At 36.1% G+C, this 22,074-nt stretch overlaps 2 protein-coding genes across 4 annotated transcripts in view; both read left to right on the top strand.

Annotated features, from left to right (window-relative positions):
• Positions 1-6,874, top strand: part of fam163ba (family with sequence similarity 163 member B, genome duplicate a) — a 34,680-nt gene extending 27,806 nt beyond the window's left edge. For both annotated transcript variants that reach the window (XM_055208920.2, XM_055208919.2), the window contains exons 2-3: positions 2,467-2,582; positions 5,064-6,874. In XM_055208920.2, coding sequence (XP_055064895.2) covers positions 2,490-2,582; positions 5,064-5,528 — 558 coding nt within the window. In that variant the 5' untranslated portion in view covers positions 2,467-2,489 and the 3' untranslated portion in view covers positions 5,529-6,874. The remainder of the gene's footprint in view (positions 1-2,466; positions 2,583-5,063) is intronic.
• A 7,266-nt stretch (positions 6,875-14,140) lies between these two features.
• Positions 14,141-19,971, top strand: swi5 (SWI5 homologous recombination repair protein). 2 transcript variants are annotated; one of them, XM_055207175.2, is made up of 5 exons: positions 14,141-14,536; positions 14,630-14,684; positions 15,715-15,824; positions 16,020-16,114; positions 19,629-19,770. In XM_055207175.2, exons 1-5 carry the CDS (start codon positions 14,442-14,444, stop codon positions 19,631-19,633), a joined length of 360 nt encoding a protein of 119 aa, XP_055063150.1. In that variant the 5' UTR covers positions 14,141-14,441; the 3' UTR covers positions 19,634-19,770. The 2 variants fall into 2 exon arrangements, with proteins under 2 accessions (XP_055063150.1, XP_055063149.1); XM_055207174.2 differs by lacking the exon at positions 19,629-19,770 and adding an exon at positions 19,777-19,971 and having other exon boundaries at positions 14,154-14,536.
• Positions 19,972-22,074: the final 2,103 nt, after the last annotated feature.

The raw sequence follows: 22,074 nt of genomic DNA, 5'->3' as shown, positions 1-22,074 counted from the left end.
TTTTATTTATATTTATAATATAAAATATATATTTTTTTTATTATATATGTGTGTAATGTGTATATATATATATATATATATATATATATATATATATATATATATATATATATATATATATATATATATATATATATATATATATAATAAATACACTAAGTGCACACAGATAAATTATGCAAAAAACTTTTATTTGGTATGCGATTAATCACAATTAATCTTTTGACAGCCCTACTTTTTATAGTAGTTCATCAATGCCAACAAGATCTTATTTCTTAAAAGAAAAAAAAATATTGTGGTTCCCTTACCATCATCCACTATCTTTAACCGTATCTTTATCCACATTTTTATCAGTCATCTTGGTCAAAGGGTATCTTACAGTACCATAATATTTTTAATGTCTTTCTTCTGTACAATTTGCTTTGCCTATTCATGTTCATCACAATGCCAGAGAAACATTTATCTACTAAAATGTTTATAACATGTCCAATCAGCGTGCATTTAAAGCTAATGAAATTCAATGACACACACTGTACTATTCAATTTTTATCCTCGTTTCCTTCCCTCGCTTCCTTTGCTTGCATCTTAGCTCCAGCCCTTAAGGATGCGAGGTAAGGATGTAAGGAAAAGACATCAAAATTAAATAAATATACTGGGCCCTATTTTAACGATCTTAGCGCATGGTCTAAAGCGCACGGTCTAAACGGGCGTTTCCGATTCCACTTTTGCTAATTTAACAACGGGAAAAATGGTTTGTGCGCCGAGGGCAGGGTCGAAAAGGGTTGTTCCTATTCTTGTAATGAGTCATGGGTGTGTTTTGGGCGTAACATGCAATAAACCAATGAGAGTCTCAGCTCTCATCCCCTTTAAAAGCCAGTTGCACTGGCGCTAAGTCTAATCCCTATTTAGATGACGGACTTTGTAAACTGGAAAACTAAGCGGAGGAAGAAGGCCCACAATTTAAGATTAATGTTAAATAATTGTGTTGTTTTAATTTGTATTGAAATTGAAATATGGAAGAAAAGGTTTGTACTCTACAAACAAGAGATAAAGAATTTACAAACATGCAGAGAGCTGTTTCAGCACTTGGACAGCGCCATGTTTTTTTAAAAGCATTACTTTCTCATCTCACCTTATCCACAAGTACAAAGTCATTATATACAATAAATCAGCGGGAAAGCATTTAAAAAACATTTTAAAACAGATGCATTTGTTTAAACAAAGCATTTATTTACTTACCAGGTGAAGCAGCTCTTTACGCCTTCTAACATCTCATAATCAGTCCTCATTTATGTCCAAGAGACTCAATAATAATTTTTTACATTTTAATCCTTAAATTTTTCATATTTAAAAGCTTTTTTGTGCTGCTGCGCATCCATGTGTGTGATAAGCAAACCTGCGTTGTCGTCCCATTTATAGGCGCATATTTCTAACGCGCTCATTAAATAACAAAAACAATATTGCGCCATAGACTTTAAACCAGGTTTTAGTTGGTCAATGGCGTAGTCTATTTTAGTTGCCTCAAAATAGCAACACGCTAACAATGCGCCTGAACACACCTCGTTTTCAGACCAGAACGCCCATGGGCGCAACATTGGGCGAAAATGCATTTGCTATTTTAACAACGTGCCGCTAAACGTGAAAATGATAATTGCGCCGGGTTGAAACTAGCAAAAGACACTTGCGTTGCGGATTGCGCTGCATTGCGCCGGGTGTATGATAGGGCCCAATGTCTGAAATGAGTCTACATTTATCATAACTTAATGTTGAAAACAAACATTTATGCGTTGTGTAGTTAGATTTGAAAAAGTTATGACGTCAAGGGAGAGAAGAACTTTTAATAAAACACTTCCCCATGACATACACTTGTCTATCCTTACTCATGACTCCCCAGGAAACCTCGTCACTTCTCGTTCCTGGTTGTGCAATTAAAAATTTAGATGTCCTGCAAGATGGCAGAACATCTTTCAAACATCAGTCGGTTTCCTGGTCACGGGCGGAGGAGCGAGGATGCATCACACAGCGCCCACAGTGGTTGAATCGAGGGATATGCAACTTAAAGTCTCCTTAATGAGGATAATTCAGTCATTTACTCTTTACTTTTTGTTCTGTAATATTAACATAGATTTGAGGCAAAATATTCTCACATTGTTTTCCACGCAATAATAGAGAAAGATGACCAGGGGTTGTCAAACTCGAAACAAAAAAAGCAATTTCACATGACTAATATATATTCCTTTCTCTTGCAAACCTTGTTTCTGCATTTATATAATGCACATTTTAAAATACAGTACATATGTCAAAGGTGTGGGTCACTTTTATTAGGTGAAAATGAGCAATTTCTGCTAAACTTACATCACTAGAAGCAAAGGAATCATACAGGTGTGGAATGACGTGACATTATTTTTGGTTGAGTTGTCCTTTTAAATAAGCTGATGAATAACTGTGTGTTTTTCTCTTTGTCAGGGTGTTGATGGAGAGCTTTTCGAATGACAGCCGGGACAGTGGTCATCACAGGTGGAATTCTAGCTACAGTAATCTTACTGTGTATTATTGCTGTACTCTGCTACTGTAGACTGCAGGTGAGGCGTTACACAATGGTGCTCACGACACAAGAAATTGCTTCTCTTTTGCTCTTTCTCGCCTTTGTTTTGCTCTTTTGAGTGTTTTTCTTAGCTGGAGCACTGCCACTGTTTTTTTCTAGTGGGTATAATGCTGTGCTTTAGTACTTTTCTTCTTTTAGAAAGTAGTCCAATGGCCTTCTCTCTTAAATCTTCAAGGGGTTCAACACGTACTGTATAAAGTCTCCCTGTAGTCAAGAATATGACTTTATAATTTAAAGGAACAGTATGTAGAATTGTGGCCAAAACTGGTACTGCAATCACAAAACTTGTGGCTAAAACTGGTATTGCAATCACAAAACTGGTGGCCAATACACAACATGACAACATAAACATCATTTGAGGGCTGCAACTCCACTTTTTAAATGATAATATCTTGGCCGGACCACTGTTGTCAGTGATATAAGTATTTGAAATGAAAATGATTTCTTAATGTCTAGTGACATATCAGGGCCATTTTATGATTAATTGATATACATTTCTTACATACTGTTCCTTTAAAACTCTTCTTTGAGCATCATAAAAGCATATATAAAAGTTTTACCTGTCACAGTAATTGCTTCTTGCTTTAAAACATCTTCAATTTAACTCTACTCTACACCCTTGCCTCATTTAGTATACGTGGATCTATGCAAATTAATCCCCGCCTCTACTCAATCGCACAGCTCGGACCGAATATACAAATTAGTCCTCGCCTCCATTCTTTCACACCACCTCGGACCATAGATATATATGTAAATAGATGCTACATTCGGCAGTTTCAGAAACAAAATTGCTAAGTTCTTTAAGCACTGATGTTAAGAGGTTACAGCACTCACCCTGCATGTGAGCTGAAGCGGAGCTGTGCTGCAATCATTTCAGTGTCGAGTCTATGCGGCATATAACTCGAACTACCGATCCACGCATTTAACTGTGTTGATATGATTGCTTACATGTTTGTGAGGTTAGAAACCAAGGTGATTTTAAACTGGGGGAATGAGACTGGAGAAAATACTCAGCAATGGTGTTAAATGATGAATTTGCCCATGGCTTGTCTTAAGACATATTAACTCTTTCCCCGCCATTGTCGAGTTATCTCGGAAATTAAAGGATTGGTCGATTTTCTACTCACCACCATATCATCCAAAATGTTGATGGCCTTCTTTGTTCAGTCGAGAAGAAATTATGTTTTTTGAGAAAAACATTGCAAGATTTTTCTAATTTTAATAGACTTTAATGGACACCAACACTTAAAACATAACTCAACACTTAACAGATATTTTCAACGGAGTTTTAAAGGACTCTTAACGATCCCAAACGAGGCAAATGGATCTTATCTAGCGAAACGTTTGTCAGTGTTTTTGACAAGAAAAATAAAAAATATGCACTTTTAAACCTCAACTTCTCATCCTCCTCCATTCCTGTGACGCGGCAGCGCGACCTCACGCAATACGTCATCACGTCAAGAGGTCATGGATGACGTATGCAAAACTACGCCCCAGTGTTTAGAAAATGTGGAGAAAGAGGACCGTTCTGACGTTGTTGTATGTGGAATGATACTAATTAATGTCTTTGTGTCAGTTTATTGTTTAAAATGGTTCGCAAATGTGCATTTCATATATGTAACACGTGACCACGCAATCTACGTCACTACGCAATTACGTGAAGTCGTGCTGGCTCGTTACACAGCCAGAGATAGACGCAAAGTTGTGGTTTAAAAGTGCATATTTTTTTTTTTTCTTGTCAAAATGACAATTGTTTTGCTAGATAAGACCCTTATAATAAGTCCATTAAAATGAGAAATGTTTTCCTCAAAGAACATAATTTCTTCTCGACTGAACAAAGAAAGAAATCAACATTTTGGATGACATGGTGGTGAGGAAATTATCTGGAAGAGAAAACACTTCCCTGCCAATGACGTGTTTTTACGCCAATCCTTATTTCCGCTATTATCCACTAGGTGGTGCTCTTACTCACTTATAAAACACTGAAGCAGCAACTGATCCAAAAACGGTAAAAACTCCATGTATGTTTCGATCATCATTCTGAATCTGATCTCTAACAAATATACTTTACAAAAAAGCAATTATCTGTTCTTTCATTTGATATATTGTACGTTTATATATTTGAAGAAGAATTTTTTTTGGAAGGCATTAAACTTTTGGGAAAAAAAACGCTGGCGTGGAAAGAGTTAAAAACACCACATAGACGTAAAAACAACAATAAAAACCTGGTTTTCCCCACGGTGGGACTTAAAAAGAAATAAATAGCTGCTTGGAACAAATTCTAATGGATTTGATAATTCAGTCAAAAAAATTAGAAATGCATGCTACATTATATGATGCAGCAATATGTACCTGGACCATATATACACTATGTATAGATCCTTCACTATAACTTATATTTTAACAGTAACACTACATCTTTAAACTGACACGCTTATTCCCAAACTTCATGTTTTAGTACTATTGCTGTAAGAAGGAGGAGTCGGAGTCAGAGGAGGAGGAGCCTGACTTCGCCGTCACGTCTCGCCTGCCGCCGGTCCATTCCAACCACAACATCCTGGCGGCGACTGTCCCCATGGCAACCGCCCCCAATGGGCCCGCCCTCTACACGCCGCCTCCGCCGGTTCGAAAACTGACCCGCTCGCAGACCTACTGCCCGTCCTGCACACATTATGAGCCATTTTACCTGCAACAGCCCGAAGGTCTGCGGAACGGTGGCGAACGTATCAGTTACCGCAGCGTGCATCAACAAGATTTGGGGCTACCCACACCGATACCCACTCATTTGCATTCTCCGATACCCTCCCCGTTGCCCACTCAGCTGCCGACACCTCTACCCAACTACCACAAACTAAACCTCAACCGTTCGGTTACCATGAGGGGGGTGTTCACGCGAAGCTGCAGCATTAGCACAGACGTGTAGCTGGATGTCCAATTGTTTAAACGTTTGACTAACACGGCAGTAGACTCAAAAGTCGATGTGATGGTCTACTTTTTGCCGGTGGCCTTTGAGTGTATTTACAGTATGACGAATTCTGCATTTGTTTGTAACGGGGCACCTGTTGCCCATGCTGCTAAGGACTGTAAGGGCAATGGGGTGAGACTGGAGATTCGGACCCTACCGTCCTCACTCTTTTCCTCTCTTATTCCATTGTTGGTGTGGTTTTAGACATTGCAAAGAAGAGTCAAGGAGATCACGTCATGCTCTCCTTACAATTTTCTGAGGACACGCATCAATGACAACGCAGACATGTGAAATTCTTGAGTATGCGGTCTTTATCGAACCTTTTTTTAATTGTTCATGTAGCGTACGTATAGAATGGAATTTTAGCAGAATATTTAAATGATAAATTATAGTTAATAAACGACAATTGTTTTTATTTTAACAAGCCAACATACAGTACAAAAAGTCCTAAATGGGTTGCAATAAAACTGCTGAATAAAACAGTAATCTCGACATCCTAGACGTATGCTAGGGATGAGAGGCATTATTTTTTACAGACAAATGTTATTCAGCACCTCTCTGTGTGCTGTTATAGATATTAATAGATGTTTTTTTCACAGTTTCCAAACTCTTGGTTACGTTTTAGATGTTTGAATGATTTGTTCTGCTTGGTCACAGCAACTTTAAAAGATCAGAATTTTGCTTCACCTGCATTATATCAATCATAAAATGTTTTATTAATTTAAAAGTCTGAAAGTGAACTGAATACGGGACAGAAATGTTTGAATTTCAAGGGCTGCAGATCTTTCTAGACGTCACTTGTTGGATTTTAAACAGAACATCATCTGCCAGAAGGATTTATGCGCATTTTTGCCGTGTTGATGTGAAAACCGGTGGGACGTTTCAACTTTCCTCTTTTAAATAATGACACTGATGTTTGAAAATATTTCCTTCTGTTGTTTCTAGCCTCTTTTGGTTCGACAGTGATGCTGTTTTCAGGCTGTGTGTATATTGACACACACTACAGTCCTACAGGTGATATTGACTTCTGTGGTCACCATGTGATTGTGTTGTGATTTCAGATGTCTATCTTAGCTTTTCTCTACACATCACACACACACCATGACCTATTTATTCGTCTGTACACACACATGCACACATCTCAGTGCCTGTATTGTTATGATTATTTCAAAACTGTTTTATTTGCATCGCTGGTTTATTACAGTATAGTTTTGTTTTCATGTTTTAAAGTGATGCTGAAATGTTACTGTATTGGATAAATACAAATAAGAACACAATGTGGAAAATAAACTGGTTGAAATGACTGATAATGAAAAGTAGCTTGTGATTACGTTGCTTTGTTAATCTATTCATAAATATCACATCTCAAACTTGTCTTCCGCCATTTTGAGTATCTATGCCTTCAATATGTTGTGAGCATCAAAATCGCTATTTTTACAACACTAAGAAGGCTCGACACAACATGATACTTTGCTCGAAGTATCACCTGTGTGTCTACACGTGAACTCGAGCATTGAGAAGATAGATTGTGAACACTAAGGTACCAGACTTCCCCGTTTTCCAGGGACAGTCCCGTTTTTTGGTGTTCTGTCCCCAACTGGAGCAGTCCCCTGCAATGTCCCCGTTTTACAGCACGTCTAAAACAACAAGCAAATACACTGAAAAACGCGATCAACATAGCGTTTGTAGTACCAGACCGGAGCAATCATGTAATGATTATTTTCACCAGCAGAGGGGGCCGCGATCTACTTATTACTTGCGCACGCCACTGATTTAGCGATGAAGAATTTACTACGAGACACATGAGAAAGCGTCATTATATATGAAAACAGTTAAAGTTATCGGGGGTTAAGGTACAAACTAATGTTAAATGAAAGTAATAAACCAATGAAGTGAACTGATCACAGCATGGTACGGGGCATTTGTTTTGTGTAGGCTAAATATGTTTACATTTTACATTATTCCTTCCGTTCTTCACGTTTACAATGATATGAAATCAGCTGAAGTAGTACCTTAGATGTCATTTTTGATGAGGTATGTTTCTGTGCATTGTATAAAAAGGGAAAAAAATAGGATTTAGGCTACAGAAATTGTTCAATTAATTGAATTAGAAACACTGCAAAAAATTACTTTCTTAGTATTTTTCTCTTGTTTTCAGTACAAATATCAAAAAATTCTTAAGTCAAGATGCATTTTCTTGATGGGCAAAATGACCTAAGAAAATAAGTCTAGTTTTTAGAACCAAAAAATCAAATTTATGCTTAAAACAAGCAAAAAAATCTGCCAACACGAAAAAAATTCAAGAAAAAGATTTTTTGCATGTTTTAAGCACAAATTCACTTCAATTAATTTTTTTTAGTATTAAAGCTAGATTTTTCTTAGGGGATTTTGCTTATCAAAAAAATGCATCTTGATTTAAGAATGTTTAGATATTTGTACTGAAAACAAAACAAAAATACTATTAAGTAAGAAGTAAGTCATTTTTTCACAACAATAAAAAGAAGAAAACTTTAAAAAAAAAACGTTTTGTCCCCATTTTTTATTCATAGATAACAACAAATGAGATTTTAATGATATTTGACCATTTAACTACGAAATGTCCCCGGTTTTCATTTTAAAAATGTGGTCACCTTAGTGCAGAGTTTACTAAAAAGAAGGTTTTGAACAACTGACTTTGGTTGTTTTGGTGTCCGCTCGCCGCCATCTTGCCAGTCAAAATGTATCGATCTCCGAATGTGACGTAAGGAGGGAGGAGAGTAAAGATGGATAGCTCCTAAACCATAGTTCCATATAAATGCACATTTGTTATTTTGTCGCAAGTGAAAAACAATAGTGACCTTCTACTTGAAAAGAAGAGCCTCATATGAGATTCATTCATTCGCATTCGGAAATCGATTCTTTATATCTGGCAAAGAATGCGAGCGGACGCCATAACAGCCAAAACCTTTCTTTTTAGTAAACTCTGTGTACACAAACAATATTTTTAATGCTTGCGTTCATGTGTAGAGATCCAGGTGATACTTCGAGCAAAGTTTTATGTTGTGTCGCGCCTTCTTGGTGTTGTAAAAATAGCAGCTGACAACGGCTGGAAGAACGCATCAGGGATCGTGTAGGCATCACACCCTAACCAAGATATTTTTTTAAGGAGCGTTTCTTTTCATGACAGTCGAGATGTGAAATGTTGTCTTTTGTAGCCATTTACCGTATCCGTAAGAATCATAATCAGTAAAAGATAAGAAATCCGTAAATCGTAGCAAGCTAGCCAATGCTTGTCAGTAGCCTACTGGTACTCTGTAGGTACGCAAGATGGCGACATGACGTAAAAGGCCACATGACTGATATTCATGAATACATGTGATTTCTGAACAGTAGCAGTCCTTAGTTCTGTTGGATCTTGTTTATACAGATGTTTGATCTTGTAAATCAAGAAGAGAAGTTCAGAAGACATCTCAGAGATAATTGAAAACTACAGAAGACCATTGACTTCCATAGTAGGAAAACAAATATTATGAAAGTATTGTGATAAATGATCAAGAAGATATTTGGATAAATGATGGCAAGCACACAGTTGATGGTATCCAAAGAATTCCATCATATTTGTTTTTTCTACTATGGAAGTCAATGATTACAATCAGCTCCATCATTTTCCGAAATATCTTCTTTTGTGTTTATCAGAAAAAAGAAATTCATTAAGGTTTAGAACAACATGAGGATGAGAAAATGATGACAGAATTTTCATTTTTGGGTGAACTATCCCTTTAAAGTTTTTATTTTTTGGGGCATTCATAGCAGTTGCACCCTCTCTGGTTGCACCACCTGACCTCTGCAATGAATTTGCATTGAACAGACTTCTGCTTGGATGCTGATAAAGCTTTTAGCTGTTATCAAATTTATAAATATACTTAAATACAATTAAAATGTGTTTGAAAAAAAGCATTTTTCTAGTTTTACATTGGTTGTACCACCTGACACAAAAAGTGTACCAGCCTACCTATTAGCCTACAGTGATGCTGTACACATAGCTTTATAGGAATAAGCACTGAATTCTGCACTACAGTGCTGTAGGTTGGCGTAAACTGTTCTTGGATCAGCACTTTGGTCTAAGATTGTTGCAGACCGTTTCAAAGATAAAGGAAATGGAGGTCAGTCTCTATGCATTAGCTTGCTTCTCTTTCCAGCCAAGCCTCAGACACGGCCAAATAAATACCACTTAGGTGTACCGGTCGAAAGAGGTAGAGATTAAAATATGACCAAGGAAGAAGGGCTTTGGCAGATGGATGGACATGAGCTTCATTTAAAGACTTTTAAAAGGTAAAGCTCACCCAAAAAAAAAAAAAAATTAGTAATTATTTTTTTATGATTAATTTATTATCCTCTCCTAACCCATTTGACTCTCTTCAGACAACCACAACGTGTTGTTCATAAATAAGATAATGTTACTGTCAATTTACAATATGCACTTAACAGAAACTTTAAACCAAAGTCAAGTACGGTGAAATTAAGGTATACATTTTATCAGCAAGTGTGAGATCAAACCCATGAACTTGGCTTTGTGAGCGCAATGTTCAACTAAAATTATATCATTGTTCGTCTCTCCATAGCCAGTCCTCTGTATGCTGAACTGTCATGAGAAGAACTGAAGTAAAAAGTATGTTTATATTTAATATTATATGTATTTTATGTTAAAAACTATATATTTTATCTAGAGACCACATGTATGATACCACACAGTGGTGAATTCAGAGGAAGATTAAGGACGGACTAAAGTTTTCATCTTATGAGAGAATAAATAAAGCATGCTTTAGGAGGGTCGGGTGGATGGACTAATTTGTTTTTCACCTTTATTTATTTTTCTCTTACCCAAATCCCTTTTTCTATAACACTGGGTGGTCATGCATAGCCCGACTGCTTTTGATACATCCACAGCAAAAATTGCCACAATATCACAAGCTGGGATTATCCAATGAATGCTGAATCAACTTGTCTCGAACTGTTGAGATTCATCTGCAGCGATGGCAAATATTTCACTTCATTGCCTGTAGTTACATCAGAATCTAAACATAATACATGTCACGACATTCTGTACTTTATTTAGTTATATCACTTTCAAAAGATGTTGAATGACTTTATAAAGTAGACTTATTATGTTTTATATTATTTACTCAGGCTTAATAGGTGATTTTCATGAAAACATGACAAAAACAAATGTTTAGGCCGTATTTGGTACCAAAATCAAAAGAAAAGTCTTTTACATTTTAATATTGAGATATAGGATTTAAAGGTGCAGTGTCTCATTTTTAGAAGGATCTCTTGACCGAAATGCAAAATAATATATATAAAACAATATTATTAGGGGTGTATAAAGACCTTTCATAATGAACCGTTATGTGTTTATTACTATATGTAATGAGACGTTTTAATCTACATACACCGAGGGTCCCCTTACATGGATGTCGCCATTTTGTGCCGCCATGTTTCTATAGAAGCCCTTAACGGACAAACTTTTTTTACTAAGTTGTCTCCGACGATGACATTTTGTGCGGTGGTGGCTACCGTAGCTTCTCTATGTGTTTCAAAAGCGAGAGGTGAGGAGTGGACTGAGCCGTTGGTTGCAATTCGCAACCTCACCACTAGATGCCGCTAAAATTTACATACTGCACCTTTAATAGTGAATGGTTTTGTGAGATTCACACTACAATAGCAATAACTAATACAACTCTTCTGGTTATTTATCATCTTGGTAGACACACAAAAGAAAAAATAACCAAAACTAAAAACAAGACCATCGGATCATTCAAGGTTAAGTCCATTTTAAAAAGCATGTCGTGGACCTGCCAGTCATGCATGATTTATGCTTTAAGTTGATGGTTGAGGAAAAAAAATCAAATTTGCATAGCAGGATATCAAAACACACAGAGCAACAACAGCATGCCAGCTCAACGTAAACACATACTGTCAGATATGCCAGGACCACCTGCCACAGAGAAAGCGTTTAATGTCATATTATTTATATTATAATACATCATACTATTGCAAATGGGTTACTTTTTCACAGCTCGGGAGACTGTAGTTTCATATTAGCATCAATGTATTAATCTTGTTTCTTCTAAAATTCTTTAAAGGCACAATATGTAGGATTTCACCACTAGAGGTCGCACTTTTAAACGCGTTTGTTCGCGACGGGAGATGTTGTTTTCACCATATGTTAACCATGTTCAGTTTCCGTGAATAGAAGGTCGCATTCGAAGGTCGCAGCCTTGGTGACATATGCAGCCTTTGAATGTGACCTCTTACATATTGTGGCTTGAAAAGAAATAAAAACAAATGCACTTGAGATTACTATGATTTGGTTCCAAGAGTCTCCATTTACTCTCCATATAATCTAATAACCGTATGATGAATAATGTAGCTTGATTATAAACATCAGTCTCTTTTACTATTCTACAATAATAGGCTTGTTCCAAAGATCCATATTAAACCCCAAAACACACCGTATCACCATGCTACATATCTATTAACCATATGGGTTCATTTGACATAGGCAGTAACATCCTAGCAACCACCTTACATTACAAACACCTTCAGGTGTAAAACTTTTTTCCCAAAAACAATGTATAAATCTTTGCTATTATTAGTTGGACATCTATGTTGATTGTTTGTTCCCTCATACCACATTTAGTCCACATTTACACCGTTTGTTGATCAATACTGTGTGTACTGATTTAAAAAGGTGATATTGCATTCAGTCAGTGTGGTAACTATCATGGCCTCACCAGTCTCCACTGCACTTTCAATTGTATATACTTATAGAGATGTACATGGTAAATGTCATCTCCACCAATACTCAAACTATTTATATACCTATACCACACATAAAAACTAAATAAGCTATGTGCAAATTTTATTTGTAAGCATTATTGGAACTAAAGGTTTTGGGATAAACATGAAATGCATGCATCGTTGTCTTCTGGCCAATAAGAATAAGGTATGTATTGTAGAACCTTGATATATTTGTTTTGTATTTGTCCTTTAAGCAACAACAAAAAAATAAGAAAGTGTGTTGTCATCAAGGTTTTCGCAGCCGGTTTTGAGGCAAGTGCAGCGGCTGACCTTGGCGGCTGACCTCGTCTTGCTCCTGCGGTACTTTGATTCAATTCAATTCAATTGTATTTATATAGCGCTTTTTACAATTGGTAATTGCAGCTTTACATTAATAGAAGCAGTGGAAAACACAGAAAAATCGACAGACAACATAAGTGGCAAAATGTGGCGGATATGAATAAACTTTACAAGCGAGCGTGTTAATAATGTAACGTATAGAAGATGGTGCTAAGTTAAGCCAGTGTCGGCTGACTACCCGGGGTTGAAAAAAAAACCTAGGAGAAAAGCCTCCCGCATTTTTAGCCAGGAGGAAAAAAGTCCTAGGAGGAAAAAACCTTGGGAGATGAATATAAAAATTTAACTAATAATGTTTAAATTAAATAATGTTCCACACGATTACATGTGCCATCATCCTTTTATATATATATATATATATATATATATATAGTTTATATAGTTAAATTTTTATCGTGATTAGTTTTAGCAAATTCAAGAATAATTTTGAATGAGTTAATGCCGAAGTGAATCTGTAATATTTTTGCGCAACTACAAAGTAGATTTTTGCATAGAAGATGTCTACAATTATTGGAAACACTGTGTCAAAATAGGCTGAAATGTTATAAAATGTTTTGTGGTATAATTTTTAAATTCATTTTTAATTTAGTTTTTAGTTTTAGTAATTGTCCAATTTAAAGGGGACATATCATGAAAATCTGAATTTTCCATGGTTAAGTGATATAATTGGGTCTCCAGTGCTTCAATTAACCTAATAAGTATGAAAAAGATGAACCAGTAACTTAGTTTTGGTAAACCATTCTCTGCAAGTATGTGAAAAAATAGGTAATTGAAATTTGGCTCCCTTGTGATGTCAAAAGGGGATAATAGGCTACCGCCCCTTAATCTGCACTATCCAACCACAGCACTGCCATTTAGTGCAGAGATCAGCTGGCATTTTTTTCTCACACAAGTGGCAATTTTAACATGCTATAATAAATTATCTATATATGGTATTTTGAGCTAAAACTTCACATACAAAATCTGGGGACAACAACCATTTAATTGACATTTTAAAAAATCTTTTGAAATGTCCCCTTTAAGAGCAATGAAACAGATGATGAATAAATTAATACATATTTTATTTCCCCTCAGTCATTCCATTGTTTAACCTGTACTGCCATCTACCGACTAAAAAGGAGAACTAATAAAAATTGCCATACCTTCATCTTTTTCTTCTATCGTGTGTAAGTGGACCATCCGGGAACGTCTTGAATACTCATTTTAACATATTATGATTTGGGGAATACTAATTACAAATTTTTATTTAGGATGGATAGTATGCGGGTTGATGATTGGTTCTTTTATCTGGAAGGCGGGACTTCGGTCGCATTAGCTAGAAGGGATACAGCAACTGCCAAAATCTCGCGATATGTTGGGTTTAAGGTTTAGGATGAAAACAGCGGTTCTTGCTAGATGTGACAAAGCTACGGCCTTAAATCTCTTGAAATGCTGGATTTAGGGTTGGGTTTGGGGGTAGTATTAAGATAAAAGAGCGCCCATCTGTCATATTTACAAGATTTCGGCCTTTGCTGTATCCCTTCTAGCCACAACCGTGTAAAACGTACACTGACGTAACGTTACTCCGGAAGACCAGATTGAGCATGTGCGGCGAGGCATCATGGCGGGAATTTATATTTTACACAGTATAGGAGTGAGTCACAAAACTGTAGTGTATTAGCTGTTCATGAATTAAAATTCGTCGATTTTAAAGAAATGGAAGCGTCGGCAGAAGAACCTACTACAGTCCTTGTTGATGACCCCTGCGTCAAACTTACGCCGCGACAAGGGGGCGTGTCTTTAAGAAAAAGGTAAACAAAAATACCGAGCACTTAGCAAACTCGATTAATTCGATGCTGTTTGTTCTTTAAACATGGTTAACAGTGTTTGCTTATTCCATATAGATCTTCAGATTCCACATATAGGGGCAGGAACGTCTATTCTGGTTTTAAATCTCCGGTAAGTAAAGATGTTTCATTTAAAAACGTGATTTGAGGTGTGCAGTATTTGTATGTACTATATAATGTAGATAGTATATTGTGGATCAAATGTAATGTATGTATCAGAATTGGTTGCATGGGGAGTAATGGCTAAAGTGAACACAGGTAACGTTAAAGGGGACATTTCACAAGACTTTTTTAAGATGTCAAATAAATTGTTGGTGTCCCCAGAGTGCATATGTGAACTTCTGGCTTAGAATATCATATAAATAATTTATTATAGCCTGTCAAAATTGCCACTTTGTAGATGTTTTTTTTTTTTTTTTTTTTTTTGCCACTTTGTAGATGTGAGCAAAAATTTGCCGTTTTGGGTGTGTCCTTTAAAATGCAAATGAGCTGATCTCTTCACTAAATGCCAGTGCTGTGTTTGGATAGTGCAGATTAAGGGGCAGTATTATCCCCTTCTGACATCACAGGGGGAGCCAAATTACAATGAGCTATTTTTTCACATGCTTGCAGATAGGACTGCATAACAACTAATTGCAACTAATCGTTTGCAGAATAAAAGTTTTTGTTTACATCATATATGTGTGTGTGTGTTGTGTATAATAATTATGTATATATAAGTACACAGACATGCATGTATATATTTAAGAAATATTTACATGTGTATATACTTTTTGATATTTATATCTCATTTGTATTATATATAAATATGAATACGTAATATATACACATATTTTTTTCCTAAAATTATATATGCATGTGTGTGTATTTATATACATAATTATTATACACAATACACACACATATATGATGTAAACAAAACTTTTATTCTGCAAAAGATTAGTTGCGATTAGTTGTTATGCAGCCCTACTTGCAGAGAAGGGTTTACCAAAACTATGTTTTTGTGTTGATCTTTTTCACAATTTCTAGCTTGATAAAAGCACTGGGGACCCAATTATAGCACTTAAACATGAAAGAAGTCAGATTTTCATGATATGTCCCCTTTAAGGGTTATATGAGGCATGTTTTGTGTTGTGTTACAGGCTCAGAACAGCAGCAGGGTGAAATGTGCAGTCCGTCCAGAGGAAGAGGCCAAAGAGCTCAGACAAACGCTTGATCTACTCGATTCAGAAATAGCCCAGCTGGAGAAAGAGTAAGTAGTGAATTTGGCACATTCATGCTTTTAGAGGACTGTAAAGTAATTGGATTCCATTACAGATACATTACACAATTCATGCATCAATCTTATGACACTAAAAAATCTGATTATTATTAAGTCAGTTAGATATTTAAATGTGTAAAGAGATTTAATGTCAAATGTAATAATGCTTTTGTTATTGTTTTGCAGTGGATTTGTTGAGAAGGAATTGGATCAACACATAGATTTGCTGCATGAATACAATGATATTAAAGACATTGGACAAACTCTACTAGGCAGATTAGGTAAGTTTTCAAGCTATAGCCATACAGCATTTGGACACTAAGCCATACTTTAACTCTTTCACCGCCAGCATTTTTTTAAAAAGTTGCCAGCCAGCGCCAGCGTTTTTCATGATTTTCAGCAAAAACTTAAAAATAATGGATACATAAAAAATAAAAAAAATTATACTTATAAACCCACTGGTCATCAGGTATTAGTGGAATATGTTTCTAGACAGGGTCCGAAATTAACTTTTTGGCTCACCTGCCACGGGGACTGGTAGATGAAAAAATCCACCAGCCAAGCATATTTTTTACCGGCCAGAATAATAAACAGCCTTTTTTTGTCACAAGTACACTAATTTCATTTGCTGTATTCATGGCAGGGCTCGCAAAATTTCAAAATCCCTGGTAGCCCTTCGGGCAGGCACTCTTCAGTTTTTGGTAGCCTGAAATGAATGCAAGTAGTCCGAATAAAAAATACATTACTTTTAATGTAGAATATTAAGACAAAACATCTATAAAAACACAAATAACACATCAATTTTCAGTACATATCAATCATCAGTACACATTTTTCTTCTAACCCAAGTGAAATATCTATATATCAGATTCTGAATCTGAAATATTAACTGAAGTCACAGATAAGAAAATGCCACTTGACTTTGTGGGCATAGCACAGGCTTATTCAATTAGTTTTACCACAGGCAAAATTTTGCCAATACAAAGCCAATAGGGCCTCTAATCACAATGTTTAATCTGCTATTCTTGTTGTTGTTTTGATGCTGTTGTTTTTTAACAAACAAAAAGACTGGATTTCCATGTAAACCAACTTTTCCTGCTCATCCCCACACCAGATATCCTCTCCATTATTAAGTAACAACAATCAGCATCTCTCTCTCAGTTTTTACAATAATCAAAAGCTTCTAACTTCATATTCTCTTCATGGAAATAATACAAATATATTTTCGTTTTCACATATTTAAGCTACTAAAGAAGAAACAAAAAAGAAATCGCTAGAATGTTATACTCTGAAGTAAAAACGCAATGACAAATAAATCAGTCACTTTAGGTTAAAAGATCTTACCACAGTTAGCCGGCTATCCGTTTTTACAACAATAAAAAGTTTCTAACATTATATTCTCCTCAAATTCTCCTCAAATCGATTGGAAATCACTCGTATATATATTTCTTCTCACATATTTAAGTTACTAAATCAAGAAAGAGACAAAAGAACCGCTAAAATAATGTTAGTCTCTGAGGTAAAAACGAAAGGACCGTTATTTTTTAAATTAACGACTTTTCCTGAGCACAAGTTAAAGCGGGTACTCGTGAAGAAGGCGGTAAGCTCGTGCAGACAAACACGCGCATATTAGACGTGCACACTAAAGGAATAATGGGTTTAATTATGCATTCACTTCATTTCTTTGGCTATTGGTTATTTGGAACCATAAAATAACCAAAAAATAACATTCTGTATAAGTTATTTTTAGGTTATTTAAAAATAACCACCCTGCAACGTTATGAGAACGTTATTTTATGGTTCCAAAAAAATAACCAAAAAATAACGTTCTGTATAAGTTATTTTTAGGTTATTTTAATAATAACCACCCTGCAACGTTATGAGAACGTTATTTTATGGTTCCAAAAAAATAACCAAAAAATAACGTTCTGTATAAGTTATTTTTAGGTTATTTAAAAATAACCACCCTACAACGTTATGGGAACGTTATTTTATGGTTGCAAAAAATAAACCCTAAAAATAACGTTCCCAGAACGTTATTTTTGGTTCCCAAAATATAACCAAAAACGAACGTTAGGGGAACGTTCTGTGTTTGCTGGGTAGCAACAGACCGTCTCTAGTGCGAGACTTGGAGCGTAGAGACGTTCAGTGGCTAGCTCACCTCGTTCCCAGATTAGTTACTGGCAAACACATTATATTGCATTAATATTTTGGTATGAAAATCACCCGCCAGTGTGGCGGGTAGCCTTTTGAATTTAGTCGCCAAACGGAAAATCTACCTGCATTTGGCGCTTGGCGGGTGTTAATTTATGTAATATGCTTATAGCACACACTAAATTTACCCTTGTTAAAAGTAATTGCAAAAAATCATAACATTTTAAAGGTAAAGCAATATATGTTTGCAGATGCTGCTTGCTTGGATGTTTAGTTACAGTGACATTCATGCATCCTTAAAAGTGTGATTTAAAGTGATAGTTAGATAGACACGTAAGATGTGGCAAAAGCACAAAAAGTATTTGGAAAATTAAAGGGATAGTTTACTCAAAAATGAAAATTTTGTCATCATTTAAAGGCAACGCTTTGGAAAAGAAAGTCGGGCCGAGTACTAAAACACACTTGTAGCCAATCAGCAGTAAGAGGCCATGTCTACTAACCGACATTGTTGCCTGGGTTGAGTATGTGTGGGGTAGGCATGGGCCGCTATGAGATTTTGCCGGTATGATAACCTTAAGCAAAACTATTACGGTTTCGCAGTATTGTGGTTTTGCCATTGCAACACTAAAATGTGTTATTTTCAGACTTATACAAAAAAATTTTACTGAACACAATACTTTTTTTTACGCAACATACAACATGTATGTTGGGTGAAAATAAAGCCTTTAAATTATAATTTTCTTTCAAAAAAATATTTTTGTAATGTATATTAAATGTAAATTACATGACTTAATGATTTGATTAATTTTGTGTAAAGCCAGCTCATACCTTGCAAACGGTATTACAGAAAATGTTAGTGGTTTTGAAACCTCGACTGTTTAAAACCCTGATGTACCTTGAAACCGGTAACCGGCCCATGCCTTTGTGGGGTGGGTCTATCAAAAGAAGGTCCAGATTCTATTGGGGTAGGGGCGTGTTTGTTTAGGTGATTTCAAATGTCAACATTGGCTTTCAGAGATTGTGCACCCTGCCTTTAATCCCCTTTAATTTGTTATAGACCTGTATACATTTCTTTGTTCTGCTGAAGGCAAAGAAAGATATTTGTAATGAAGCAGAAAACAAGAGCACCATTGACTTCTATAGTAGTAAAAAAACAAATACTATGGAAGTAAATGGTGCTCAGAAACCGTTTGATTACAAACATTGCTCCAAAATATCTTCATTTGTGTTCAGCAGAATAAAGAAATGTATACAACTTGAGGGTGAGTAAATGATGACAGAATTTTCATTTATGAGTGAACTTTCCCTTTAATTGTCCAAATACTTTTTGTGCTATTGCCACATCTTGCATGTGTTTGATAGTCAGTATAAATGAACATCTCTTAAGTTTAGTATCAACCTGAAATAAAGATAAATATCTGGGAGTTTTTATCAGATTCACAGCCTAGAAATACAAATGTCCACATTTCACACATGTTAATTGTTCATCTGCTTTTCATAATCACTTAGGCCTACACGCTTCCACCATCCCACTCATATCAGTGGGTTACAACTGGTATTTCTCTCTAGTGTAAAGATTATGATAATGACATCCTCCGATATTCAGGCTGCATTATGCAATATAATGGGCTCTTTTTTCAGACTGACAGACCTGCTGAGTGTCTTGTCTGCTGTGGCCCCATGGTGACTTCAGCTGGCTTGAGGGCCAATAGGGGCCTGTACCACGTCATCCACCCCCATGTGACCACTAACAAAAACAACTGTCTCTCTGTCTCTTTCTCTCTCTCAGCTGGCTCGCGTGGAGTGACCACAAGAGACTTGTACAGTCATTTCGGCCTTGAGTTAGACGACTGAGATGCAAGCATTATTAAATACTGTGATATTGTATAGGGGAACCATTTATGACCTTTATTGTAAATAATATTATGATTCTATTATTGTTTTTTTTGTATGACATAACAAATAAAACAAGTTGATGTTCTTGGTGCTTTTGTGGTTTTCCCCAAAAGTGAACGCTTGCTGATTTAATGTCATAAAAATAAATCTTAATTTTTTCGAACCGGTACCATGTTACTCGGGATGCATCGATACAAAATTTGATTGTGACATATACCGATAGAATTGATTGGCAGGATATAATCTGCCCTGATTTTTTTTCTGTTTTTAAACAATCAGCAAATTTCTTTTACCTGCCATATCGATTACAGACTGATATCGCTGCATCCCTAGTAGGTCTGGGCGATGTTAACCAAAAATCATATGAATGTTGATATTCGATAAATATATTGTTTTTTTCCTACAAAGTGAAATAAATGTTTACATGCAAATCAAAGCATTGAGATAGATGTCACAGTCACCATTAATACAGAACATGATGAAACTAAAATTCAAGGACAGGGGTTTCCTCCCATGCGAGCTGGTTGGAAAGCTTATATGTCTGATCTCATTGTATATTTCTGGCAAAGCTTCTGTTGCAAAGAAGGATCATATTAGACCATATTGATCGATGATATTGTCCTATCCCATACCTCGTTGGGACCATTTCGATATATTACCAAAACTCGATATACCGCCTGCTTGTTACCATCTACTGAGATATTGAAAAGGCCTGTGTGTCAATATTGTGAAAAAGGAATGGGTTTTATCGCACCTCCTGCCTTTCCTTACTTTCTGATGACTCAACAAGGAGGTGGTCTTCATAGATATGTATAATAAATGCTAGATGTGTTACGGCAGAGTCTCTAGCCTCATCACCTGGTGGCCATCTTACCCTGTAGTAAGATGGCCGCCAAATGCGGACGTTCCATTCAATTGGCCAGCAGGGCAGGTGAGACATCTAGCCTTTATAATACATATCTACGGGTGGTCTTGACAAGGAGAGAGAGAGAATGTGTATGAAGATGATTTCAGAAGGTTCAAATTTGGTAAATTAGGCATAGGGCACCCAAAAATCTCAATTTAATCATGCTTCTTCTCACCTTTATGTCATTTTAAACCTGGAAAAAACAATGCACAGATTGTATGGTTCCCACAGAGCTTCATCGTCCCCTGTGCAGGGTCATTCAGCAGACTAACTTGTTTGCCCCAGTACAGAAGAAAGCAAGTTATACGGGTTTGAAACAACAACCAAATAATGCTTTAAATGGTACCTATTATGGCCTTTTTACAAGATGAAATATAAGTCTCAGGTTAGGTGTGCCCATAATGTGTCTGTGAAATTTTAACCTAAAATACCCCACAGATCATTTATTATAGTATGTCCAAAATGCCCCTATTTAAGGGGACCTTTATATGCAAATGAGCTACAGCTCCTCCCACTTACAACAGACATTGAGCACTTTTAGTTAAAATAGATCTGATTAATACAGTCTGAGACTTAGTATCTAGAGGTTGGAAACTATGGTAACGCAGGACTGTAAGTGGGCGGGGCTTTATCAATGTGACCTCACATTGATTAGAGAATCAAAACGGCATGTCTAATGAGACTGCTTTGGTTCAATGGGGATAAAAAACAAGGAGCGGGTTTTTTTCCATCGTAGGGTGACACTGCCAACACACATTATGTCCAAACACCTTGTAAAAGTGGATTTTTCATAATAGGTGCCCTTTAAAATACATGGTGTAGTATAGGTTGATATTAGTTAAGACACGTGTGTTTTTGTCCATTTGAGACATTTGACTTTGAATGACTAATGTTGGACATGAATGAAACCAAGAAAACACCGTGCTCAGCATAAACGGAGCAATAATAGTTCCGTTGAAATCTATTTGTTAGGCAAAACAGTAACTTACTGACACATGTTTTAAACTGGCAGTTGCAACCAATTCACCCTCATGGTCTTGTATACAGTATACTTCTGATTGATACTTAAAATAAATGAGAGTAATAAGGAAGAGACTTGAAATATGCAGGCTTGTTGATACCGACACGTTTGTCATTGAAACGCATGGTTTTATCATTCAAAATATTCAGTAAGAAAGTAAATAGCCTATTTATAAAACGAAATGGGGATTCAGACTTTTGGGGCTTTAATTGACACAAACAGATGTTTTCCACTACAATAGCCAGAAGATACCTCCTCCCTCT

The sequence above is a fragment of the Misgurnus anguillicaudatus genome, chromosome 12 (assembly GCF_027580225.2).
Source record: "Misgurnus anguillicaudatus chromosome 12, ASM2758022v2, whole genome shotgun sequence".
NCBI classification, from domain to species: Eukaryota; Metazoa; Chordata; class Actinopteri; order Cypriniformes; family Cobitidae; genus Misgurnus; species Misgurnus anguillicaudatus.
This window is presented reverse-complemented; position numbering and strand designations above follow the sequence as displayed.

What these genes read in the sequence shown, in the direction of transcription:
- swi5 (XM_055207174.2), top strand. Translation starts at nt 14,442, where the DNA reads ATGGAAGCGTCGGCAGAAGAACCTACTACAGTCCTTGTTGATGACCCC. An exon ending in GGCGTGTCTTTAAGAAAAAG is followed by an intron (nt 14,537 to 14,629) that starts GTAAACAAAAAT and finishes TATTCCATATAG; the next exon opens with ATCTTCAGATTCCACATATA. An exon ending in ATAGCCCAGCTGGAGAAAGA is followed by an intron (nt 15,825 to 16,019) that starts GTAAGTAGTGAA and finishes ATTGTTTTGCAG; the next exon opens with TGGATTTGTTGAGAAGGAAT.